Consider the following 20,301-nt stretch of genomic DNA (forward strand, 5'->3'; position numbering starts at 1 on the left):
CACACTGTACTGATAAGGATGACCAAATGTTTCCATTGAAATACATGTTGTAGCCATGTCTTTAGTCACTCTTCCTGTGTTTAGAAAAATACTCATGATGCCGAGCTTCCAGATTTTGCATTTTTTTGTTTATATCTAAGCTTGACAGAGGCTTTCAAATTCCGATCAGGGGCAGACTGCAAACAAATGGTGACTTTAAAAACAGTACTCTTCATTATCACAACCTATGCAGTTTGAGAAGGTGGGAAAATGACTTCCCTCTCAGCTTGAAGGACTGGCTGAAGTGGCACTTGGAAAGGAAAGTCACATACACAGCTACAAAAAGGATTCCTGGTTGTATAGTATGTTGGCACTAGAGAACTCCAAAGAGTACAGGTAGCAAAACAGACCACCTTCAGCTGATGAGCCTTTCAACAAACTCCAATGTAACTCTTAGCCAATGCTAGGTACCTGTCCCCATCATTTAACTAGTGGGTCATTAGAGGAGTTACCTAACTCCACTGTTTTCTGTATTAACTCCCCATTGTAAATAGCAGACGCAAAACACATTTAGCTTCTGACAAAAAAGGGAGACCATAGTCGAAAGAAATGCACAATGAAAGAGGAGACACAAAAGCTCTTTTAGGACAGCACTTTATTAGGTACTGTTAAAAGCTTTGTTTTTATATTTGAAGGCACACCAGGTAATATCAAAACAGTGCAACGGAACAAAAGATTTCTTACAAATATAAGTACATCCTATTGAAGGAGCTACACTGGGGCCTTTTCCTGCAGAGTGCAAGCCTGTGGTACACTGGACAAACTCAACACATCCTGAATCTCTCTCAAGAGTGGCTTATGCAGTAATGAGCATTACTGCCTGGACATGCAGGGAGGCCAGGCTACTCACATCTGCAAACACCTGGAAACAGTATACTTTCCACCCTAACACCACACATGGGGACATCTGGTGGCCTACAGCTGTTACTGCAAAACAACATTTGAAATAATACTGTGTTTCTATTGAAAGCGGTGAGGAGTTCATGAATGACTATGTAACATTGGCAGGACACGGATACAATGATTATCTGCTTAAATCCAGGCAGTAATGCATCATAGATAAAAAGGGTACTAGCAACAGAAGATTGGAAATTCTGTACAATTTAGTGGAGTCAAAATCCCAGTTCCCCTTCTCTGCACCAACCCACAGGCTAGAGCAAGGAAGTCTGCTTCCACTGAGGCAAAATCCATCTCTACTTTCTGCTGTCTTTTCATAAATTATAAGATCTGCACTTATGTTTTCCAAAATTATAGTTTTTGTTTTTCATTAAGCAATACATTATATATGAAGAAATGTGAAGAAAAGACATGTGTTGGCCAGGCTCTGTCCATTTTACTCTTCAGAAGTGGAGCACCTGTGGCTGAAACTAGCCATTCTGGCTGGAGTGTCTGGGGGACTTTTTAGTCATGGCACATCCGTTTGTATGGAATAAGCTTGATTTATACTGATTGTCTAATAGCATGGTACAGCAGAGCTTAACTGATTGGCAGAGATTGTCTGTGTTTTAAACGTGTTCTGTTCCACATTAATCTCAGGAATAAATATAACACTTCACAGAGCCCATCATAAGTGTTTTTTTTAAGAAAAGTACGCACTGGTCTGTATACACTCTAAAAATCCTGAACACAGAAAATGGTGTCGAGTCAAAGAAATGCTTGGAGAGAAGTAATTTCCTTTTCCTATGGACATTCATCCCCAGACAATTCAACTTTTTTCCATTTCATGAAGGAAATTAATTAAATTTAATTTAGGGAGGGGGATGTATGAGGATGAGACAGGCGAACAGACGGGAATAGAGTCCGCCAGTGCTGTTCCCTGGACACGCAGGCCAGGCTGATGTTAACACATTACAGTTTATTACTTTTAAATACCGTACACTGGTGTCCTGTGCATAAAAAGAGTTCAAGCGGAAATAAACACTTTCCACAAATTAAAAAGCATCCAAAAATATGGATTCAAGCCACAGATTGTTAATGGCTTAACATGCATAGCTGAAAGGGAGGAACCTGCCTGCAGAAATAACCCCTCCACCCCTTTTCCACGTGGACAAGCTGCTCCCCTCTTAAAATCCGTGTCTCCCAGGGCCCAGAGGATAATCTGAGAGGGATTCACTGACGGGTGAAGGGTGAGTTGCCATTATACACAATTAAAAGAGTCTGGAGATTCTAGGCTGCTGCGCTGCAGTACAGAAGTATTAAGTGTTTATTGGGGGACATATCTGCAGCCACCCCCACAAGGCCTGGTCCTCCCACCTTGTCTGAACCACAGCAGGGCTCTGAGGATGATTCCTATGGCTGGGAGTGGGGAGGGGTGGGGGGGAGACACCTCTAGTGAAGTGCTGCGTGTGAATATTCAGGTTTGTGTGTTTGTGCAGGGGGCATCTTCGAACAGAGTCTGCATCCTATCTCGTTCACATTCTTTTTATTTGCCGTAGAATTTCTTATTCAGGAGGAAGATGAGCAGGTTGACGTTGATGGTGGCTTTGTCGAACAGCTTCATCACGGCCACCCCCTCGTACTGGAGCTGCAGTAGGTCCTGCGGAGGGGAGACGGACAGAGTGAGCAGCTCAGTAAGTCTTCCATGGTCCTTATCAACAACTACAACCATTAAAATTTCTTAAGATCTGTGGGAAAGGGATAAATTAGCTGAAGTAGGAAAATACTGTCCCTATTAGGTCATGAAAAAGTCATATGAAATAAGAGAAGTTGAAATTCGATTTAGTCCATGAAAAATGACTGTAGTCCTGATTTCAGAAGGGGAACTAGAATTATATGGTTTTAATATGATTTCATTTTGATTCTCTCATACTGTATAAAACTTCAGGTCTCTACAGATTTCCCTCCTTTTCTAGTCACGTCTCCTCAGTCCTTTTCTGCTTCACGGCCCCTGCGAGGCCCTGTTGGTTACACTGGTGGCATGAAGATGGATAGTTATCTTCTCAACATCAGAGAATCAGTGACCTTCCCTTGGCTCGTTCTCACAATCTGGTGGCGCTGTTAAGAGCTGGCAGAGGGAGGCACAGACAGTCCTGGGATGCCTTACCTGGTAATGTAATACTACAGTCTCTATTTGAACGCCCATAAACTTGGCCTTCACATCAAAGTCTCCAACTTCCTCGGATGGGGAGATCTCAAAGATGACATTCTTGAACCTGTGGCAGGCAGACGAAGCAAAAACGTTAGTGCCAGAGAGAGAGAGGGAGGCAGGTAAAGAAGAAAGTGTGAGAGGTGCAGAGAGGATAGGAGGGAAAGGAGAAAGCTCACTGGTTAGCCTGCAGTTCTTCGATGGCTATCAGCACCCCTTTCTCATGTAGTCGGGCAGCTGTGTACTTCTGAGACACCTGCTTGCTTTTCTTGGCTTTCACCTCGCCTGGTTTCTTCGACACCCTGGAGGGAAGATGGGGGAGTGAGAAACAGAGAGACATTACATAGCTGCCTGGTCTCTCGTCTGCAGGTCTGATGTTTGTCAAGTGCGAAAGGCATTTCTGAGAGTTGCCGAGCTGTGGGCATCACACAGGCGGGCTGGTCACTCACTTGCCCTTGCTGGCCAGGTTGTCCATGCAGGTCTTGATATACTGGTTGTAGTAGTCGATCTGCTCGTTGAAGAAGCTGGTCTTGGAGTTGAGGGCTGCATTGGTCTGCTGCAGTTTCACCAGCTCCGCCTTTCGCCTCTGACGGTACCGGCGCTGATTCCTGATGTCCTGGGGAAGGAAATCAGGGAGACCAGAGTGAGAAAAAGCAAGAATATGAAAGTGAAAAAGAGGGCAAGACGAGCTCAGTATGTAAAGAACATGTTTGAACCAATAACAGAAACCAGAGCGGCAACAATTTTGTGAACTAAGAAGAAAGAAAACTACACCACAGGAATTTCAGTAAATGGTTCTTGAACAGCCACTTAAAGAAAAAGGGATTTATCTCCCCAATTTTCTAAATAAAAAAGCGAGTGCTAATTACCGGGTGCCTGTTTCAACCTGCTTGCCTACCCTGCAACTTACAGGACCAAACAGGTTGTATTGTAGAAATAAATCTTCATGATACAGCTTTAATCAAAACCCACTGCCCCTCAGTGATATTCTTGTGTCAGTCTCAAAGAACAGATCAAGTGATTTTCCACAACTCCAACAGCACGAGGCCTTTCATTTTTGTCAACCTGCCATTTTATGCTGTAAACTGAGGCAAACATTAGCAGCGTTGACACCTAATATCTTTTTTTTTTTTTAGTCTCAGCCATTTCATTAAGACCAGTGTTGGCCACTGTTGTCTCCCTGTTCCTGCCTCCCTCCTGTCCTGCCCTGCCCAGTGGCTGGTAGCGCTGGTACCTTGGCGATGTCGTTGATGAGGTCTTGGTAGCGCTTCTCGGGGCTGATTTTGCCCAGCTCGCCCAGGCGCTTCAGGTTGCCCTGGATCTTCTCCTTCTTGCCCTCCAGGGTGAGAGTGTCATCCTGCACCGGCTTCTTCTGCTTCATCTTCTCAGGCGTCTTGGCATCCCGGATGGCTCGGCGCTGCATGGCACGCTGGTACTCTGCTTCCTGGGGTGCGGAACAAACAACAGTCAAGATCGGCCTGGACACATGACATTTCCCCTCCCCGTTTCATGTTCCATGAGGCGTCCAGACACGTAAATGAGACCTGAAGTTTTCCCCAGGGGTGGCCACTCACTTGCTCTGCAGCAGCAGGAGTCTCCAAGATCTCAGTAAGAGTCTCTCCAGGTTGGAAGCGGATCACATCCACTATGAGCCTCTTGGTGCTACGGAGAGAAGTAGGGAGAGGGAAAAGTGTCTCTCATTTTCATGGCTTCAGAGAAAGCATTGGTCAGTCTGGGGCAAGGAAGCCATGCTCGAAGAGGCTCTGCCCTCAGTTCTGTTAAGCCCATCCTGCTTCAGCACATCATTATATTTTGAAAGATAAGGAAGAGGATAAAGGTTATTCTAGGCTAAAAACATGAAGAATTTTAAACTCGATAATATTTGGCAGGTGAATCAGAACATTTAAGAGATTTTACTTCTTCTAATGAAGAGATGGATGATCAAATCACTGCACTTGCACACCAAAGAAGAGAAGCACTATACTAAATCAGTTCTTTTCAATGCCCGGTGTGCGCTGGTGCCCTACTTTAGCAAGAGCGTCTTGGCATCCATCTCAGCATTCTCACTGTCCGGAACATCAAACTTGTTGGTGAGTGTGAGGGACACCTCCGTCTTGCCCAGCATTTCCTTGTTGGGGTCACTGGCAGGCAGTGTACCTTCACCTAGGCCATGAAGAACAGGGCAAGGTCAGATCATTCTCTTCTCACACTAATGTGCAGCAGAGACTGCATCTTCTTGACAATGGCAGATACTCTGTAGTCCTCACCAATGAGTGACTCTATGGTAGGCACCTCGCCCAGGTCCTCTAACAGCTCATGGATGGGATCGTTGTGTTCGGGGGCGATGGCATCCTGATGATCCAGCAAGAGCTGAAAGTAAAGAGACAAAGAGATGGTTGCATGTGACTGAGATGGACACGAAGATAGGAATTCTTAATCAGTCCCATTGACTGCTAATAGCTGTGAGCACGAGGCACGTGTGTACATGGCTGGCACTGACCGTGTGTGTGTTGATGATTTCTCCGATGGAAATGTAGATGACAGGCTTGGTCAGCGTGACCAGGTCTGAGTACTCATCCACATTGAACTTGTCTTCCAGCGAAGGGACGTCACAGGCTGCCAGCAGGAAACGCCTGTAGTGGGCGACAAGAAGGACAAGGGACTGAGAGAGGGCAAGACGAAGAGGAACACAGACGCCATATCAAGGTGGTAGGGCTGAGCAAGCAGAGGATGGGAGAAGGAGAACAGTGAGAAGAAGGGCAGAGACAGCAGTTGAGATTAAAGGATAAAAATTAACAAGCAAATGAGGTTCATACAAAGGCTTGGGCAAAAGAAGATTACACAGAGACCATCCTGCTGGAAAAAAAAAACTCTAATGGAAAATAAAAACTACCATAAGTATCCAAAAAATATGCCTCCTTCAATCTATAGACATTATTAGGATTAAGTGTGTGGACTTAGGCTGTGTGCAGGTACAGATACTGCAGAAACTGAATGGGGGTTGTGTTAGACAAGCAGTCTGTCAGGTGGGCACGAAGGAACGGAGGACACACCTAAATTTCTGGTAGGAGTTGCTGAGGTATTCATTGATGGGGTTGAGGTGTGCGTTGTCTCCTAGAAACATCTTGTTAGATGCCGCATGTTGCAGCATTTTGGCGATGGAGCCCAGGTTACGGCGCTGGTCAGTGGTCAGCTGTCCTCCCGCAGACAGGTCAATGATGTCAAAAGCATCTGGTGCCACGATAGCAGGGTTCATGTAGCGGTAATACAGCAGGTTCCCCACGATCTGAAATACACAGTGAATCAGTGACTAAGTTGGACGTTTACAATCACTGGTCTTCTGATTGCAGCCAAAGCAAATAACTGGCAATGCACACAACCAATCTCTGATCATATTCTCTGGCTAACTCATTGCTCATTGCCTGTTAGCGATACAGGTCCATTTGCCGATATCCTGACGTGTGATTCAAAATAAGACAATCTATAAACAACCTAACACCTGATATTGACATTTCTTCACTTCAAATAGGCTTACCATTAGCAACATGGACAACTTTTAGGTTGTCACAGACTTCACTTCAGTCACACAAATGATTACAGTTTGCTCAACAATTACCGTGGGAAAGAAATGCCAAGAAGAATGTTTGCCTGAGGTAGTGGTGAACAGCAGCACTGTGTTCTGACTGAAGTGCCTTTTATTAGTACACGTCTGTAGAGTCTTTTTTCTTTTACCATGCCTGTGATGTGTTTCCTAGATGTCTGTGTGTGGCTGCAGAGACTGACAGATCTCACTGGTCTTGTAGGAGCAAGGGTGAAGGGACAAGAGACATGGGCAGCTGCTCACCTTTCCTGTGCCAGGGCACTGGAGTACAACACATCCCCAGAGGCAAGCACAGGCAAGTGCAGAGAGGACAGCTGGAGCCGAGAAGAGAGAGAGAGGGAGGGAGAGGGAGAGGGGAGAGGGGAGAGGGGAGAGGGGAGAGGGGAGAGGGGAGATAAAAAGAAACAGCTCACAATAAAAAAAGAAGGGAAAGGTGTAGACTGTGAGGGAAGCACAGTGTGGGGGAGATGGAACAGTGCCTTCTCCCCACAGATGCTGGGGTAAAGTGCAGGTAGGGACAAGCAAGAAACTAAGGTTGAGGGTGCAGTCAAGCCTGGGAGAACCTCTGGTTTGCCTCCACTGACATTTTAGGCACAGCCCAGGCAACACAGATCGTGTTGTACAGCAAACAGTGGGTTTCAGGAGTCCCATGATAAAAGACAGTCAAAGCAACGCCCTCCCTCTCCTCTAGCATATAAACTACAGAAACTTCTTTGAAGAAAAGCATCGGCGTGCACATTAAGAGGGAGTGAGTAGTTTTTATAGCCAAGAGAACTAAATGCAACACATGATATACGTATATATACATTTTAAAAAATGGTCATGATCTGAGCTTGCCTCTTTACACATTACGCTACTGACAACTCTTAAGCCCTGCTTGGAAGGGAAACTCCCTGAACTAAATGAAGTTTGTACCTGGAGGGAATCTTCAGAGTAAGTTTATTTTAACCTTTATTAAGCACAATAGTTAAAATTAAGTTGATTTAACTTCTCACGTCTCTATACATTTATATCCAGATGCATAATTAACACATTCATTACACACATATTTGCAGACAGCTGAATGGCACCTTTTGCTTTAGTTGCATAGATAATGGAAAATCTAACTACAGAGCTGATTTCCTAAGCTGTGGAAAGTACTGGCATTATGTTCCTCAGTCCTGTGTGGTCTGGTGAGAACTGCGCCCACTCACTGCTGGGCTTGCTACAGTGTTTAACAGACCTTCAGCAGCTCATCTTCGGTGGCATCTGGGAACTTCTCATGTAGCGTGTCCTTCAGCACCTTGGCAATGAACCGCATCCCGTATCTGTAACAGAGCAGAAATATGCAGGGTTCATGTATAGACAACATTTTTTCCAATGATTCTTCCCCATTACTCCACCTGGGGATGTATACGTACGGTATTTTGTCCACTGAGACAATAATTGCAGACAGGAACTTGTCCGTGACGGTCCTCATGTTCTTGATTGACGCGTCAAGCCTGGTACGCACCTCTTCATGAGCCATGGCCTGCTCCGGAGTCACGTCGTAGGGCAGCTTACTGTCAACACGCCAGGTCAAGTCAGAACAACACGTAAAACCTCCTTCTTCCAGTCTAACGTTAATCCTTAACCCCAGACCTAGTCTTAACCCTAACGCTAGTATTAATCTAGCTCTACCCCTAGCTCCAACCTGTGGCCTACCCTTCGCACTAACTTTAATTCTAAACTTAATCTTAGACCTTTATTGTTTTTCCAAGTATTTGCCTGGAACTGACCAGTTTTTGAGACCTGATTAAAGACTTCCATGAAATAGAAGATTAAAGATCCATGATGCGATTCCAAAAATTCCAAAATGTGAACTATTCTGACAGAACCAGGGCTGATCATGCAAGAGCTGGAGCAAAGAGCACCTCTCACCTGGCCTCGCCAGTCTGAGACTCCATTTGGTTAACCCAGCTCTTATAGATGTCCACAGGGTCGGTTTTGATGTTCAGCGTCTTGTCGTCCATGATCTCCTTAACCACAGGGGACAAGATCTGGCGCAGAGCGTTCTGGCCGCGCGCCCCACGGTTGAAGCTCACCACCATCTTAATTACCGTGGGGTTCCCGGTCACGATCTCCTGGATCTGGTCCACTTTTGACCTGCACACAAACCCCAAAGAAGTTCATTACTGGACCTCTACACAGACACGTGCATCACAAAATCAGATACAGGTATTTCTCATTGAACTTTGTGGCTTGTAGTACATGTTGAACTTAATACGCAACAAGCTATATGTAATATAGGAACAAGTAATAGGTTTATTCCATGATGAAAAGAGAAGAAAGAAAACAGCCTTCCTTGGAGCCTATGCATGATGATGCAGCTAGACACCTATACAGAATATATATATATGTCCATGATTACATTCAAGTGACAATATTGTTGATGAAGCTAAAATGCTACAGCTGAACTGAGAATTAAAAAAAAAAGACCCATCAGTTGAAAGCAATGTACTTCAATGTCAATGTTTTAAAAGAGACTGTGTACTCCACAGGAGAACTAGAAAATAGTTGGAAGTGTGTCTCCTAGTTTAGAAATAATCTCCACTATAAAAGCAAAATTTATTTTTTGGAAACCTTTTGCAAATTTATTTTTTGCAATTCATAAATCACAAGGACAAAGGCAGCAGTGCTGCTTGGCATAGAAATCTCTTGCTGCGCTGTCTTGCACCATTCTTTGATGGGAGCTGATGCTGGAAGAGGCATACAGTAGACCCTTGCTCTCTTACTTGATTTCCTCCTGAAGAGCAGTCTTGAAGAGCTTGAGAAGCAGGTACTCCTCCCGCTGATTGGAGGCGTAATTATAGAGCGTGAAAATCACAGAGTCCATGAACTTGGTAGACTTGTTCTGGGGCATCTGGAAGATCAGCTTGGCCAGGTAGGTGGGGTTTGTCTAAGGGAAGCATGGAGAGGGGCATACTATGAACCTCCTTTGTCATACCACAACACGCTAAAACATGCCAGACAAGGAGAGTGCTCTTAGGTACCCCTTATTTCAGAAGTGTGTGACTAATTGAAACCGAAAAGGGTTGCAGAAGTTAACCGAATTCTATTAATTTGACACTGCAGAGCTTTTAAGGACAATCAGATATGACAAAGTGATTAAGCGTCAGTTGTTTTTCAGAGGTATTTGGTGTGCAGAATACTTAGGCCAGAGGCCCAGGGGTACGGTTATAAAGCACTTCCCTATCACATTCTACAGTGTAGGTTTTGAGAAAAGGAAAAATAAATTCTTAATTTCACAAAACGCAAAATAAATGTTTAAAATGTACCCTGTGTGTGCAAAGGTCTAAAATTAGCTAAACGCAAGGATATGTCTGATATATAATAACTTTATAGTTTTTTTACCTTCATAGATAAATAAACAGGACTCAACAGGAAATTATAGTCAATGTCTGCAGTCAGTGATGTATACCTGAAGCAGGTAGAAAAGATACTGGTAGGCTTCCAGCTTGACTCTCTTCTCCTTGCTAAGAGCCTTCAACCCTCCCTTCTGCTTGTTCATCATCAACATGTCAGACAGTTGGTCCTTATTCTTCTTTGACAGCTTCTTGCTGTGAGACACCACTTCCTGCACAGGAACAGAAGAACACAAACACACAAGAGTCACTGCTGGCTCTTGCCACTAGGGGGAGACACCTACAATACCATGTGAGTAAGGAACTGTACTGAAGATGTGGCAGTGGATAAACACACGAAGAGCTATAGGAATAAAAACGATCTTTATGGCATGAAGACCGATATTAAAATTAGCCTCTCACTAACTTCAAGAAGAACACATTACAGACAATGCAGTTTTATTTTATTGAAAATACAGTTTTTCTGGGCATTTTCACATTATAAACAGTCCAGGTTTGGTGCCAATTTTGTAGTCCCAGTGTTAAGTATTAAACAACTGTTAAGTGTTTGCAGTCAAGTGGCCCTGAGTACTGCAAAGTAACTGATCAGACACTACGCCCAGGCAGCCTAAGCAATGGATCTGTACCTGCAGGGTGATCTTGTTTTTCACCAGCAGGCCGATCTTGATGTCCATGAGGTTCAGGTCGTTCTCCAGCTGCTGGTTGGAGCGGATGTTGGTGACCACCTCCTCGCGCAGCCTCATCAGCTCCAGCTCCTCCTGGAAATCCTGGTCGCTGTGGTCCAGCAAGTGGACAAACTTCCGCACCACCGCCATCGGGGGGTCCTCGGCGCTGACTGGACAAGAGGAAGGAGAAGAGGAAGGAGGTCACGGACAGATATGACATGGAATACTATCAAACGGAACAGGAGATGGGGGGAAGAGACCAAGAGGGGAAAAGTAGGCATGTGAGAGAGACAGCAACAGTGAAGAGAGCAGCACAGACCTTCAGGAACAGAGGGAATGACTTCAGAAAAAAATGCATAAAAACAGTAATTCTAAAACACGTGTTGCTACATCTGCATTTAGCAGAATCATACATACATTGAAATACAAGTGCAAATGAAGACTAAATAACTGTAGTGAGAGCAGACAGAGGTTGGATGCAGAGTGCTGGCTCTTGCTCCTCTCCCATATGGATACTCACTTAGAGTCTTGTAGTCATCCCTGGCTTTGTTGGCTCGGATGAATGCCTGAATCTTCACAATTTCAGCCATCTGGAACAAACATAAACGGTCAATATATGCAAGTATTAATACTGAGCCAGTGCGGCACAATTATGATATGGCATCATGGCATACTCACATGGTCTCTGAAATATTTGAGGCGGTCCTGGTACTTCTTCCGGGCTTGATACATCCTCACCTTTGACTGGATCTGAGGGGAGAACCACCATCACTCACAGGCACAGACCGACTGCAGATCTGGCTGCAGACATTCCTACAAACACACCCACATGCCCAGGGACACGAGACTGAGACAAAACCATACAGCACCACCCAAATGGCGTATAAGCAAAGAATACTGACTTTTAACTCAACAAAAGCATGAACAGGCAGACAAAAAAAAGGACATGCCACAAAAACTGAGTGAGCTACCTTGACAGCCTCCTCACTGTGGTCCTTAAGGTACTGCTTCCTGTCCTGGAACTTCTTCCTCTGCTTGTGTCCTCTCCAATGGGCCTGTTAGAAAGAGTCAACACATCAGTACTGTCTAAATTTGGTTTCTTTTGCAGCTATGAACCTGCACCCAGATAAAAAGACTAGTGCATAATTTCCTGTGCACTATGTCAGAGGGACCTCAGCCTTTGTGCACGTACTGTACTGTATAAACAGCTGAGAAAGGTCAATGTGGCCCCTCGCCATACTAAGATGGTAGCACACACAGATGCAGTGGCTGATTCTGGTCTGGAAAAAACAGCGCCTCCTCAGCACCCTGGAATCTACTTGCACCCACTCCAATTCCAGAAACAGGGTTTATATCCCCCCGTGTGTTGTATATATTGTATTATGTATTTGCCTTGTAATTTGCACTACCTGCACTTGGCACTATGTGTATCCTTTCTACAATGTCAGTGTCCTGTCTGTATTTGCACTGTGGACCAGGAGGAACGATATTCTGTTCCACTGTATACTTGTATATGGGTGGAATGACAAATAAACATGAACTTGATCTTGTGTGTCTCACCGTGTGCACAGCAGAGACCTGTAGGTTAGAGGGCTGTACCTGGATGCGGGTGATGGCCGGGTCCTGGGACTTCAGGTAGCTGAGCCGTTTCTTCAGGCCGTCCCTCACCAGGAAGCCCCGACAGCGGGCCTGCAGCTTGCTGATGAGGCTCTCGTTGGCCAGCCACAGCTGCTCCCGATTATAGGCGCTGGTCACTCCAGACACCACCGACTGAGAGCAGCGATTGTGGGAGCGAGACAGAAAGAGTAACAGTACGTCAACTCACTAGTGGTATCATTTGATCCAAACGTGGTTTTAATAATGATCCCCACGTAAGGCTGCGTCTGCTGGACACGCTAAAAAGAATACAGACAGATGTTTGTTTTGAAACAAAGTGTTCTCCTCGTCACTACCAGAAAAAATGAAATAAACTCCTGATACCGGCTTCACTTTACTCTTTATCACCTTCTTACTTCTTACTCTGCCCCTACCCTCCTTCTTGCCAGATGCCCACCTGGATCTCCTCCTTGCTCAGCTGGGTGTTGTTCTGAATGAAGTTGAGGGGCTCATCCCAGCTGCCCTCTCTCGTTTTCAAGTTGAAGTAGTAATTGTGTCCCCCCTTCACCCAGTTCTTCATCCACTCACTGCCGTTGTCACCTACAGGCAAGGGAATGGGACAGGACTGGCTTTTCACCAAACCTCGGCTAGAAACAGATTTAGCCTTAACACTCTGCATTGTTTAATAAAGAGCTGACATTAACTGTGAAGCAAAAGTACCCAACTATAAAGGCATTTTTAATGACCACATTAGGAGCTTGTACCATAAAGAGACTAACAAAAAGACATTGACTTTAACCATGCAACCCAGACTCAGGTGAAACAAAATGAGCACTTCTGTAAAAATACTTGGACAACCAACTGCCACTTCCTACGTTCTTCAGACAACTCTCACCTTCTGTCTTCTTGTCCTGCTTGGCATTGGTGAGGTCGTTTTGGTAGGTCTGGGCACACTCAGGGGTAATGCCATACAGCCCCGAACTGGGGCAGCGGAGGGCTGCCAGGGTCTGGGGGGCATCTCCTTGTTCCACTGCCTCATTGATGGCCAAGATCGCCTGGGAGACTAATGGAGCATGAGCAAGAGAGAGAGAAGAGGAGGTGAGGAGAGAGCTGCAGAGATCTTATCCACACACGGTCCCCCAGAAACACGTCTCTGAAACAGCCCTGCTCCCTCAGTTTTACTGGGTGGTTCAGATCAAAGTAAGTTAGTTAACAGTTCTCTGTGTATACTGAGAGACCTATGTGAGACTGGATAGAGAACCACAATGTATCACGCAATTTCACAACTTTTTCACAAGGATTGATATTGAACTGTTGCATCCCACTCAAAAACATAAAAAGCCTTCTAGTCTGTCATGTGAACAGATCTTGGGTGTAATAGAGACAACAACCTCTCCCTTTACCAGTGCGGGCCCAGAGAGAATAACAGTGTTGAATGGACAGGCGGTCAGTCTGAGTCGGAGGGTATGGTCTTACACAGCAGGGCATCCTGGGTATCTTTATTGGAGGTGTGCACAGTGTCCTGGATCTCATCCAGCCACAGCACAGCTGAAGGGTCCTGGGTCTCCTGCAGAGAGAGATGCACACAGTCAAGGGGGACTGCAGTCCCAATTTCTCAGCCTGGCTACACAATCTCCATAACAAAATAAATGAATTGAAATTCTAGAAAAAAAATACAAATTTTGAATTAAGCACAAAACGGTGAACTTTGTCGAAGTACTGTAAGTCGCAGTGTTGTCGCAAACCCCTAGTCTCGCCATGGGCAAGAGTGAGAGTTTGCGTGAATCGTGATATGGAGCAGCCCTTCCTGCTCACTAGTCACTGTAATGCAATGTACGAGCGAGTAAGTAATGCAGATGACATTTAACATTTCATTGTTTCAACGTGATCTGCAGGCAGAGTTAACATACACAGTTGTCAGCAAAACTGTCTTGAAGTCAAGAGCAATATTTCGAGTAGATTGAAAGAAATGTATTTACAAGCCTGCTTGTTTATAGTGCCATATGGCTGCAACACCTGACCAGAAGTTTTATTTCCTCGTTCTGAATAGCAGAATATGGCGCTGCGCAGACCTGGAAATTTCAGCTTTTTTGTGATATAAATTGGAGGTTTCACAAGTTACTGTGTACATTTAACTTTTATTGTGGTTTGAAATGCATTCTTTAATGCTGATTCCTTCTAACCCCGAAATTTAAAATCAGAATTGCAGTTCCCCTTTAGTAAAGGACACAGAAGCTTTACAACCATCTAATCCATACCGAACCAGAAGTGCTCCGTTCATCCATCAGTGAGCAGTGAACACACAAGTAAAAATGAACTGGGCACTCTACAGGTTTGCTGATAATGACAAAACAAGATGCAAGCATGAGATCAGTCAGCATCAAAAAAGACGATGTTACTGTGGTTGTAAAAAGATGCGACAACCTTACGAGACTGTTGAGACTCAACAGTATGAGACTTCTGTGTTACCTTCAATGGCACTTCTTTACTACATACAGAAATATACACCCCCAGGATTTTCTTTAGCGTAGCGTGAATTACAGTAAACCCACCCCCAATGCAGGATCGTCTGACATGGATTAGATTTTACTAAAAAAAAACAGAAAAGAGTAGAAACAAGAATGTGCTGAACATGAAAATTCAGACTAGATGTGGTCATATGCGGTCCACCAAAAGTAGTATTTAACAAGTTGTTGCCCTTTTGACCCAAGTTCTGAAAATGGCTTATGACTGGGAGGTCACGCAAACAGTATCATGATGTTTAGTTACCAACTTTCACTATTTGTTCTCGTCTCTCTTGATGCAACAAGTTTAAACCAGAGCAATGTATTCCAGACAGCTGTACCAGGCTTGAACTACACCTCTGTTTCGACTGATCTGAATCGAGAGATCAATAACTCGGATTCTCCCAGCAGGGCTAACAGGTGGCATTTGCTCTTCTTAAATGCAGTAACGTATTTTTCGTATAATGAGAATGTTTTAGTAATGAATCTACACGAGTAGCTGAATTTTTTAAAATCCTGTACAATAAGGATAACAAAACATTTGCATCCCCCTCAAATTAACTCCAAATCCCACTTTAGCACAGACATGAGGTTAGGTAAGTATGAGATGAAGCCAAATCCTTTTTTGATGTTTCCAGGTACTGTGTTGATGTCACCTTAAAAAAAGACTGTCCACTAAAGTTAATTCCTTCTATTGTAAATATCTGCTGTTACTGTTAGTCGAGGAAAACTGACAACTTTAGAAATTAAAATCCAGTGTGTGTTCCTTGAGGAATCAGAAGAGTTGTCAAGATTTAAGTTGGGAGAAGAGCTGTTAAGATGGATGTTGATCACATTAACTGAGCGTCCATGGTCAGCTTAAATATTTACTGGTTCAGCAGTCGTTCAGAGATCTATTGGTTACAGAGCTTCTGCAGTGAGCACAAATGTCATTTCAGCCTGGGAAGGGATGCTGTAATTTTCCACTGGCCAGCTGACCACAGGGACTGAATCACGGTCTCCTTCAAGTGGCTTCTTAAGCTCTAAATCTTCCTAATTACCCATTCATTGAGTATCTCATGACACCAATACACAAAATACTATTGGTGATAAAATACTACCAACAAATATTACAAGATGTTTACTTTGTAACTTGCCCAAGGTCAAAGGTTCTACACTTCAGAGTTGGATGATGTGGGCCAGCTGCTACTCTGGGATGGATTAAGAATAAGCAAGACAAGCATGAAAAAATTATTTTAAGAAACTTTTGTCGAACTGGCTCTCAACTATCACTCAAGCGAATAATGTCCGAATACTGGCAGCGACTGAGCCGCAGTGACAAACATTTGCCACCAGATGGCGCCTGCAGCGTGTGTAAATGTCAAGCGCTGCCTGCTGAGCTTGGTTTCCGGAATGAAAACAACTGCCTGCTGATTGGATGAAACACAGAGCCCTCTTTGTGCAACCCCCCCACCCTCCAACCTCCTCTCTTCTGAGAAAATATGGCCTGTAGTGGACACAACACACTCATACTCACTTAGTAGAAGTGAAAGACAATCTGTTGGTGCAGACAACAGGCTCAAGTCTCCAGCTGGTGATTAAAGCTGATTAGATATCAGGGACAGTGGATGGTACATGCACTAGAAACATTATGTATTTCTAAGAGTTCACAAATGCACACTGATTGCTTTCTTCTAGTTAGCACACTGTCGTTACAGTAAACAAAATGTGATTCTAAATATAGACCCAGAGTTAACTGGTGATTACTAGAGAGGAATAAAGTTCCAGAGATGGGGTTAAGATTTCTCTAATTACAGTTAAGTATTTTGTCACAAATACCCCTTCGAGGCTGAATTGAGGAAGTGAGAATATGGGTGTGGTACACCAGATTTCACCCTGCCGTCTTCTCTTTTCTAATTTCAACCCAAAATTCCAGTAAAGACAGAATGATGCTGACACTAAAACCTGTGTCATGTCATTCTGGTGGTGATGTGTGTTCAGATTTAGATTTGCTTGTGATGGAGGGGGAGGTTGGGGTTTAAAAAACAAAATAGGAGCAAGGCTGTGAGAAGCACCTCGCTCAGTTCACAACTGCATGAGAGCTCTCAGAGGGCCACGCTACACAGGTGCCGGAGAGCCTGCAGAGCTTGGACACACTCCGACTCTCGCCTCATGCTCGCCACAAACACCACAGGCCTGCAGCCTGTGGGCTGCACATTCAAGGTGCCAGGAATAACACTGCCGACGTAGACCTCCATCTCCGCCTCTCAAACAAAGCAGAACACTTCCATTTTATCACAGTGACTCCTTTTCATCCTTTCAGTCTTGCTGAACACGCCTTACACAGAGTTAGCCGATCAATCTCCCGCGCCCTCTACACTCCCTGCCTCCTTTCTCCCTTCGTGTGGGCTCCTTCCCCGTCTCCCTCTGTCCCCCTCCCTCTGCTCTCGGCTCCGGCAGCATGTGCATTGCGTTGCAATACTTCGCCGTCCAAGGACTTCCTCTCTGTAAGCCACTTCCTGTGTCATTAAAGAACAGAGCTGAGTTTGAGAGCTCCTGAGCACAGTCCCGCTGCTGGGGGGGGGAAACTGCATTCTGCTGATCAGCTTCCAGGAGCTCCGAGGAACATGTGCGTCGTCTCGTGATGTGACCGTCATTCACGCACAGCAGATCCCCTTTCTGTATCTCTGTATCAGTGAGAGACTGTCGGAATCACAGTAAAAATGAACATTAAACGAGGACGTTGTGGTGAAAAAGAGGAACTCCTTCACTAAGAGGCGAGATTAATTTCTCCCCAGGAGGTGTTATCTATTCTATTATTATCTATCTAAGAGCTGCACAGAGTCACTCCCTGCAGGGTCCACCACCCAGACTTGAGGTTTCATGAAGGCAAAGATTCCATTGGACAGCGGGAGTTTTAGGAGCTGGCTTGCTTGCCCATATAAGGAAGCAATATCGATGACTGGCTCTTAGTCTCCACCCCCTTCCAGCCACCGATAGGGTTTTGTTATTTGCTTTTTTGGGAACATGTGGTAAGGAAATGGTCTTGGCAACTAACACAAATCCAATTCCCACAGCACTGAAGTTCCAGACAGGATGCTGATAAGGGTGAAACATTAAAAAAAAAACAACAATAAAAAGGGGGTGTCCCAAAAACTCATGAACTCCGGCCATTCCAGTTCAGTGCAGTATTTCAGTCAGTAACACATAACAGAAGGAAGTCAGTTTGCCTCCTAATAATGGACAGCCTGACTTAGCCAATTACCCAAAAGGACACTTGAGACGAGCATAACTCTGACATCCATATGTGACCTCCTCTCACTTGGTCCAGTGTTCCAGATTGGCATTAACTCTGGAAGATGAGGGAGGAATCCAGAAAGCATAATACATTTTTCCCTAAAAAACTTTCCGATTAAAAAAAACCCAAACTCGTTCAGTTCCACAAGCTGTGCCGAGCTAAAATTTCCATTGCAGCATTTCAATCAAACTGAAAACGAAGGAAACCATATTCCAAATGCTTGGTGCAAGGTTCTGCGATTTAGTCACTCTGACCTCGGAACAGAAAATAAATTCAGACTCAACACATTGCCCATATAAAAGACACCTGGGTCTATGAATGGAAAGAACAGCTCACCACACGACTACAGATACACTGCCCACTTGGAAATGTTAGCGCTTCAGCATGAACTCGATGGCCCCCAATCCCTTTAGCTAACCCTTCCCTAACAGACTATCAACAGAAACACCCTTCCCAGTTCTGAAAACAGAATCTCTGCAATGACACCCTGAAACATAACTTTGAGCTTCAAACCAGCAGGAAACCTCTCAAATATACTACACGTATGGCCGTCATCTTCACCTTTCACCAGCAAAAACCCTGCACATTAATTTCTGTCGACACACTCAGGCTATCAGGCACCTCACACCCTGTCACAGAGGAGAGCTTGACATTCAAAACAGCAAACCAGCACCCTCTATCTTAACAGCCAACTCCCCTATCACTGAAACCTGTTCGCTACTTGCAATTTTTTCAATGGCAACCATGACGTGATGCCATCGCCGTGGCAACTTGCGCACCCAAATCACCACGGCAACCAGACGAGTCTACACTCAGTCTGCCAATTCACCAGTTGCCGTGATGACAAGATTGGGATAATCATCAATACCATTGGTGCACAATTAAGGCGGTATTTACCTTTTTTCAGCGGGTATCTAAGTCCTGCATAGACAATACTCCTCGTTCAGTCATATGGTTTACCGTCGTATCTCTTGTTGTGTAATCCCTCGGCTTTGAATAACCTTTGTTTCGACCACGACTTTGGACTTCCCCACTGTTTGGCCTGCTTTCTCCATGCTTTGGCCCTGCCTGTTTGACCTCATCTTGGACTGAGCCCAGTGCTTTGGGCTCTGTCTGTAAATCAACTCTGCGACGGATTCCCCTTGTACTTCAATCGGATCCTCTCAGCTTGACCCCTGCCTGCCTGACTACATCTCTGGATTGTGTCTGCCTTTTCAGTTTTACTTTTGCCTGCCTGCCCTTCCTGCTTTCAGCAGAGCCAGCTCTTGGATTCAATCTTCCGTCTTCTGACCGCAGCTTCTGTCGGGTCAGTGCAGCAGATCTCACACATCAGACTTGATCCTCCAACAGCCTGTCACTAACACATCCATCCATTTTCTCACCACTGTATGCAATACAGTGTCGCAGGAGAGCTGGAGTCTATTCTGGCAAGCACTAGGCTCACGGCAGGGTGCACCCTGGATTGGACACAAGTCCATTGCAGGTCACAAACAAATACACACACACACCAGAATACCAATTAACAGATCTTTCTGTCTTTGCTGTGTGGAAGGAATCCGGAGCACCTGGAGGAAACCCACTTGAGCACAGGAAGAAAATACAAACTCCACACAAGTCCAACCCTAGGAATTGAAACCAGAGCTGCAGCACTGCGCGGTAGCAACACGATGCCGCCCCACTTTCACTAATCTTGTCACATTAAATGCTTGTAACTGTGCTTCAACATTTTTGTTAAAATTGCTTTTCTATCTTTGAAACAAACAGTGCAATTTTGTTTTATACTGCAGTGTGTCAGAGAGAAACACCATAATCCTGTGGTATTGTTGGTTTTGCTGAAGAGTTTAGCTACATGCGCGTCTCAGGGATTAGTGTTGGTCTAATTAAGTTCAAGCCTCGCTGATTAGTCTCTGGTGACTCTCCTGCTATGCAACATTTCTGCTTCCCTGAGTTTGCTTTGATGGCTTATAAGTGCATTCTTGCTGTTTGTTAAAGCAGCCTGACGTCTTGAACCCTAGGCACCACCAGCTTCTCAAACTAAGTTAATGACCAGGACCGTCAGAATGCACTCCTGAGAAATTCAATGGAGAATTAAGCGAGGAAGGAGGCTGCCAACTAGTGTCCTTTCAAACTACACACAAAGCACTCATGAAG

General features: G+C 44.8%; 1 protein-coding gene across 1 annotated transcript in view; it reads right to left on the minus strand.

Annotated features, from left to right (window-relative positions):
* Window positions 1–617: 617 nt before the first annotated feature.
* iqgap1 (IQ motif containing GTPase activating protein 1) overlaps window positions 618–20,301 on the minus strand; it is a 46,057-nt gene continuing 26,373 nt past the window's right edge. The window contains exons 16-38 of the mRNA XM_088641211.1: window positions 13,846–13,936; window positions 13,265–13,432; window positions 12,827–12,969; window positions 12,373–12,543; window positions 11,745–11,828; window positions 11,452–11,523; window positions 11,294–11,363; window positions 10,735–10,943; window positions 10,165–10,320; window positions 9,479–9,642; window positions 8,625–8,849; window positions 8,126–8,266; window positions 7,948–8,032; window positions 6,178–6,410; window positions 5,625–5,757; window positions 5,392–5,494; window positions 5,152–5,287; window positions 4,699–4,786; window positions 4,359–4,568; window positions 3,574–3,740; window positions 3,304–3,426; window positions 3,083–3,191; window positions 618–2,575 (exon numbers count right to left, since the gene is read on the minus strand). Of these exons, the coding sequence (XP_088497337.1) occupies window positions 2,462–2,575; window positions 3,083–3,191; window positions 3,304–3,426; window positions 3,574–3,740; window positions 4,359–4,568; window positions 4,699–4,786; window positions 5,152–5,287; window positions 5,392–5,494; window positions 5,625–5,757; window positions 6,178–6,410; window positions 7,948–8,032; window positions 8,126–8,266; window positions 8,625–8,849; window positions 9,479–9,642; window positions 10,165–10,320; window positions 10,735–10,943; window positions 11,294–11,363; window positions 11,452–11,523; window positions 11,745–11,828; window positions 12,373–12,543; window positions 12,827–12,969; window positions 13,265–13,432; window positions 13,846–13,936 (3,195 nt within the window). The 3' untranslated portion in view covers window positions 618–2,461. The remainder of the gene's footprint in view (window positions 2,576–3,082; window positions 3,192–3,303; window positions 3,427–3,573; window positions 3,741–4,358; window positions 4,569–4,698; window positions 4,787–5,151; window positions 5,288–5,391; window positions 5,495–5,624; window positions 5,758–6,177; window positions 6,411–7,947; window positions 8,033–8,125; window positions 8,267–8,624; window positions 8,850–9,478; window positions 9,643–10,164; window positions 10,321–10,734; window positions 10,944–11,293; window positions 11,364–11,451; window positions 11,524–11,744; window positions 11,829–12,372; window positions 12,544–12,826; window positions 12,970–13,264; window positions 13,433–13,845; window positions 13,937–20,301) is intronic.

The sequence above is a fragment of the Lepisosteus platostomus genome, chromosome 7, assembly GCF_059453375.1.
Source record: "Lepisosteus platostomus isolate fLepPlt1 chromosome 7, fLepPlt1.hap1, whole genome shotgun sequence".
NCBI lineage: Eukaryota > Metazoa > Chordata > Actinopteri > Semionotiformes > Lepisosteidae > Lepisosteus > Lepisosteus platostomus.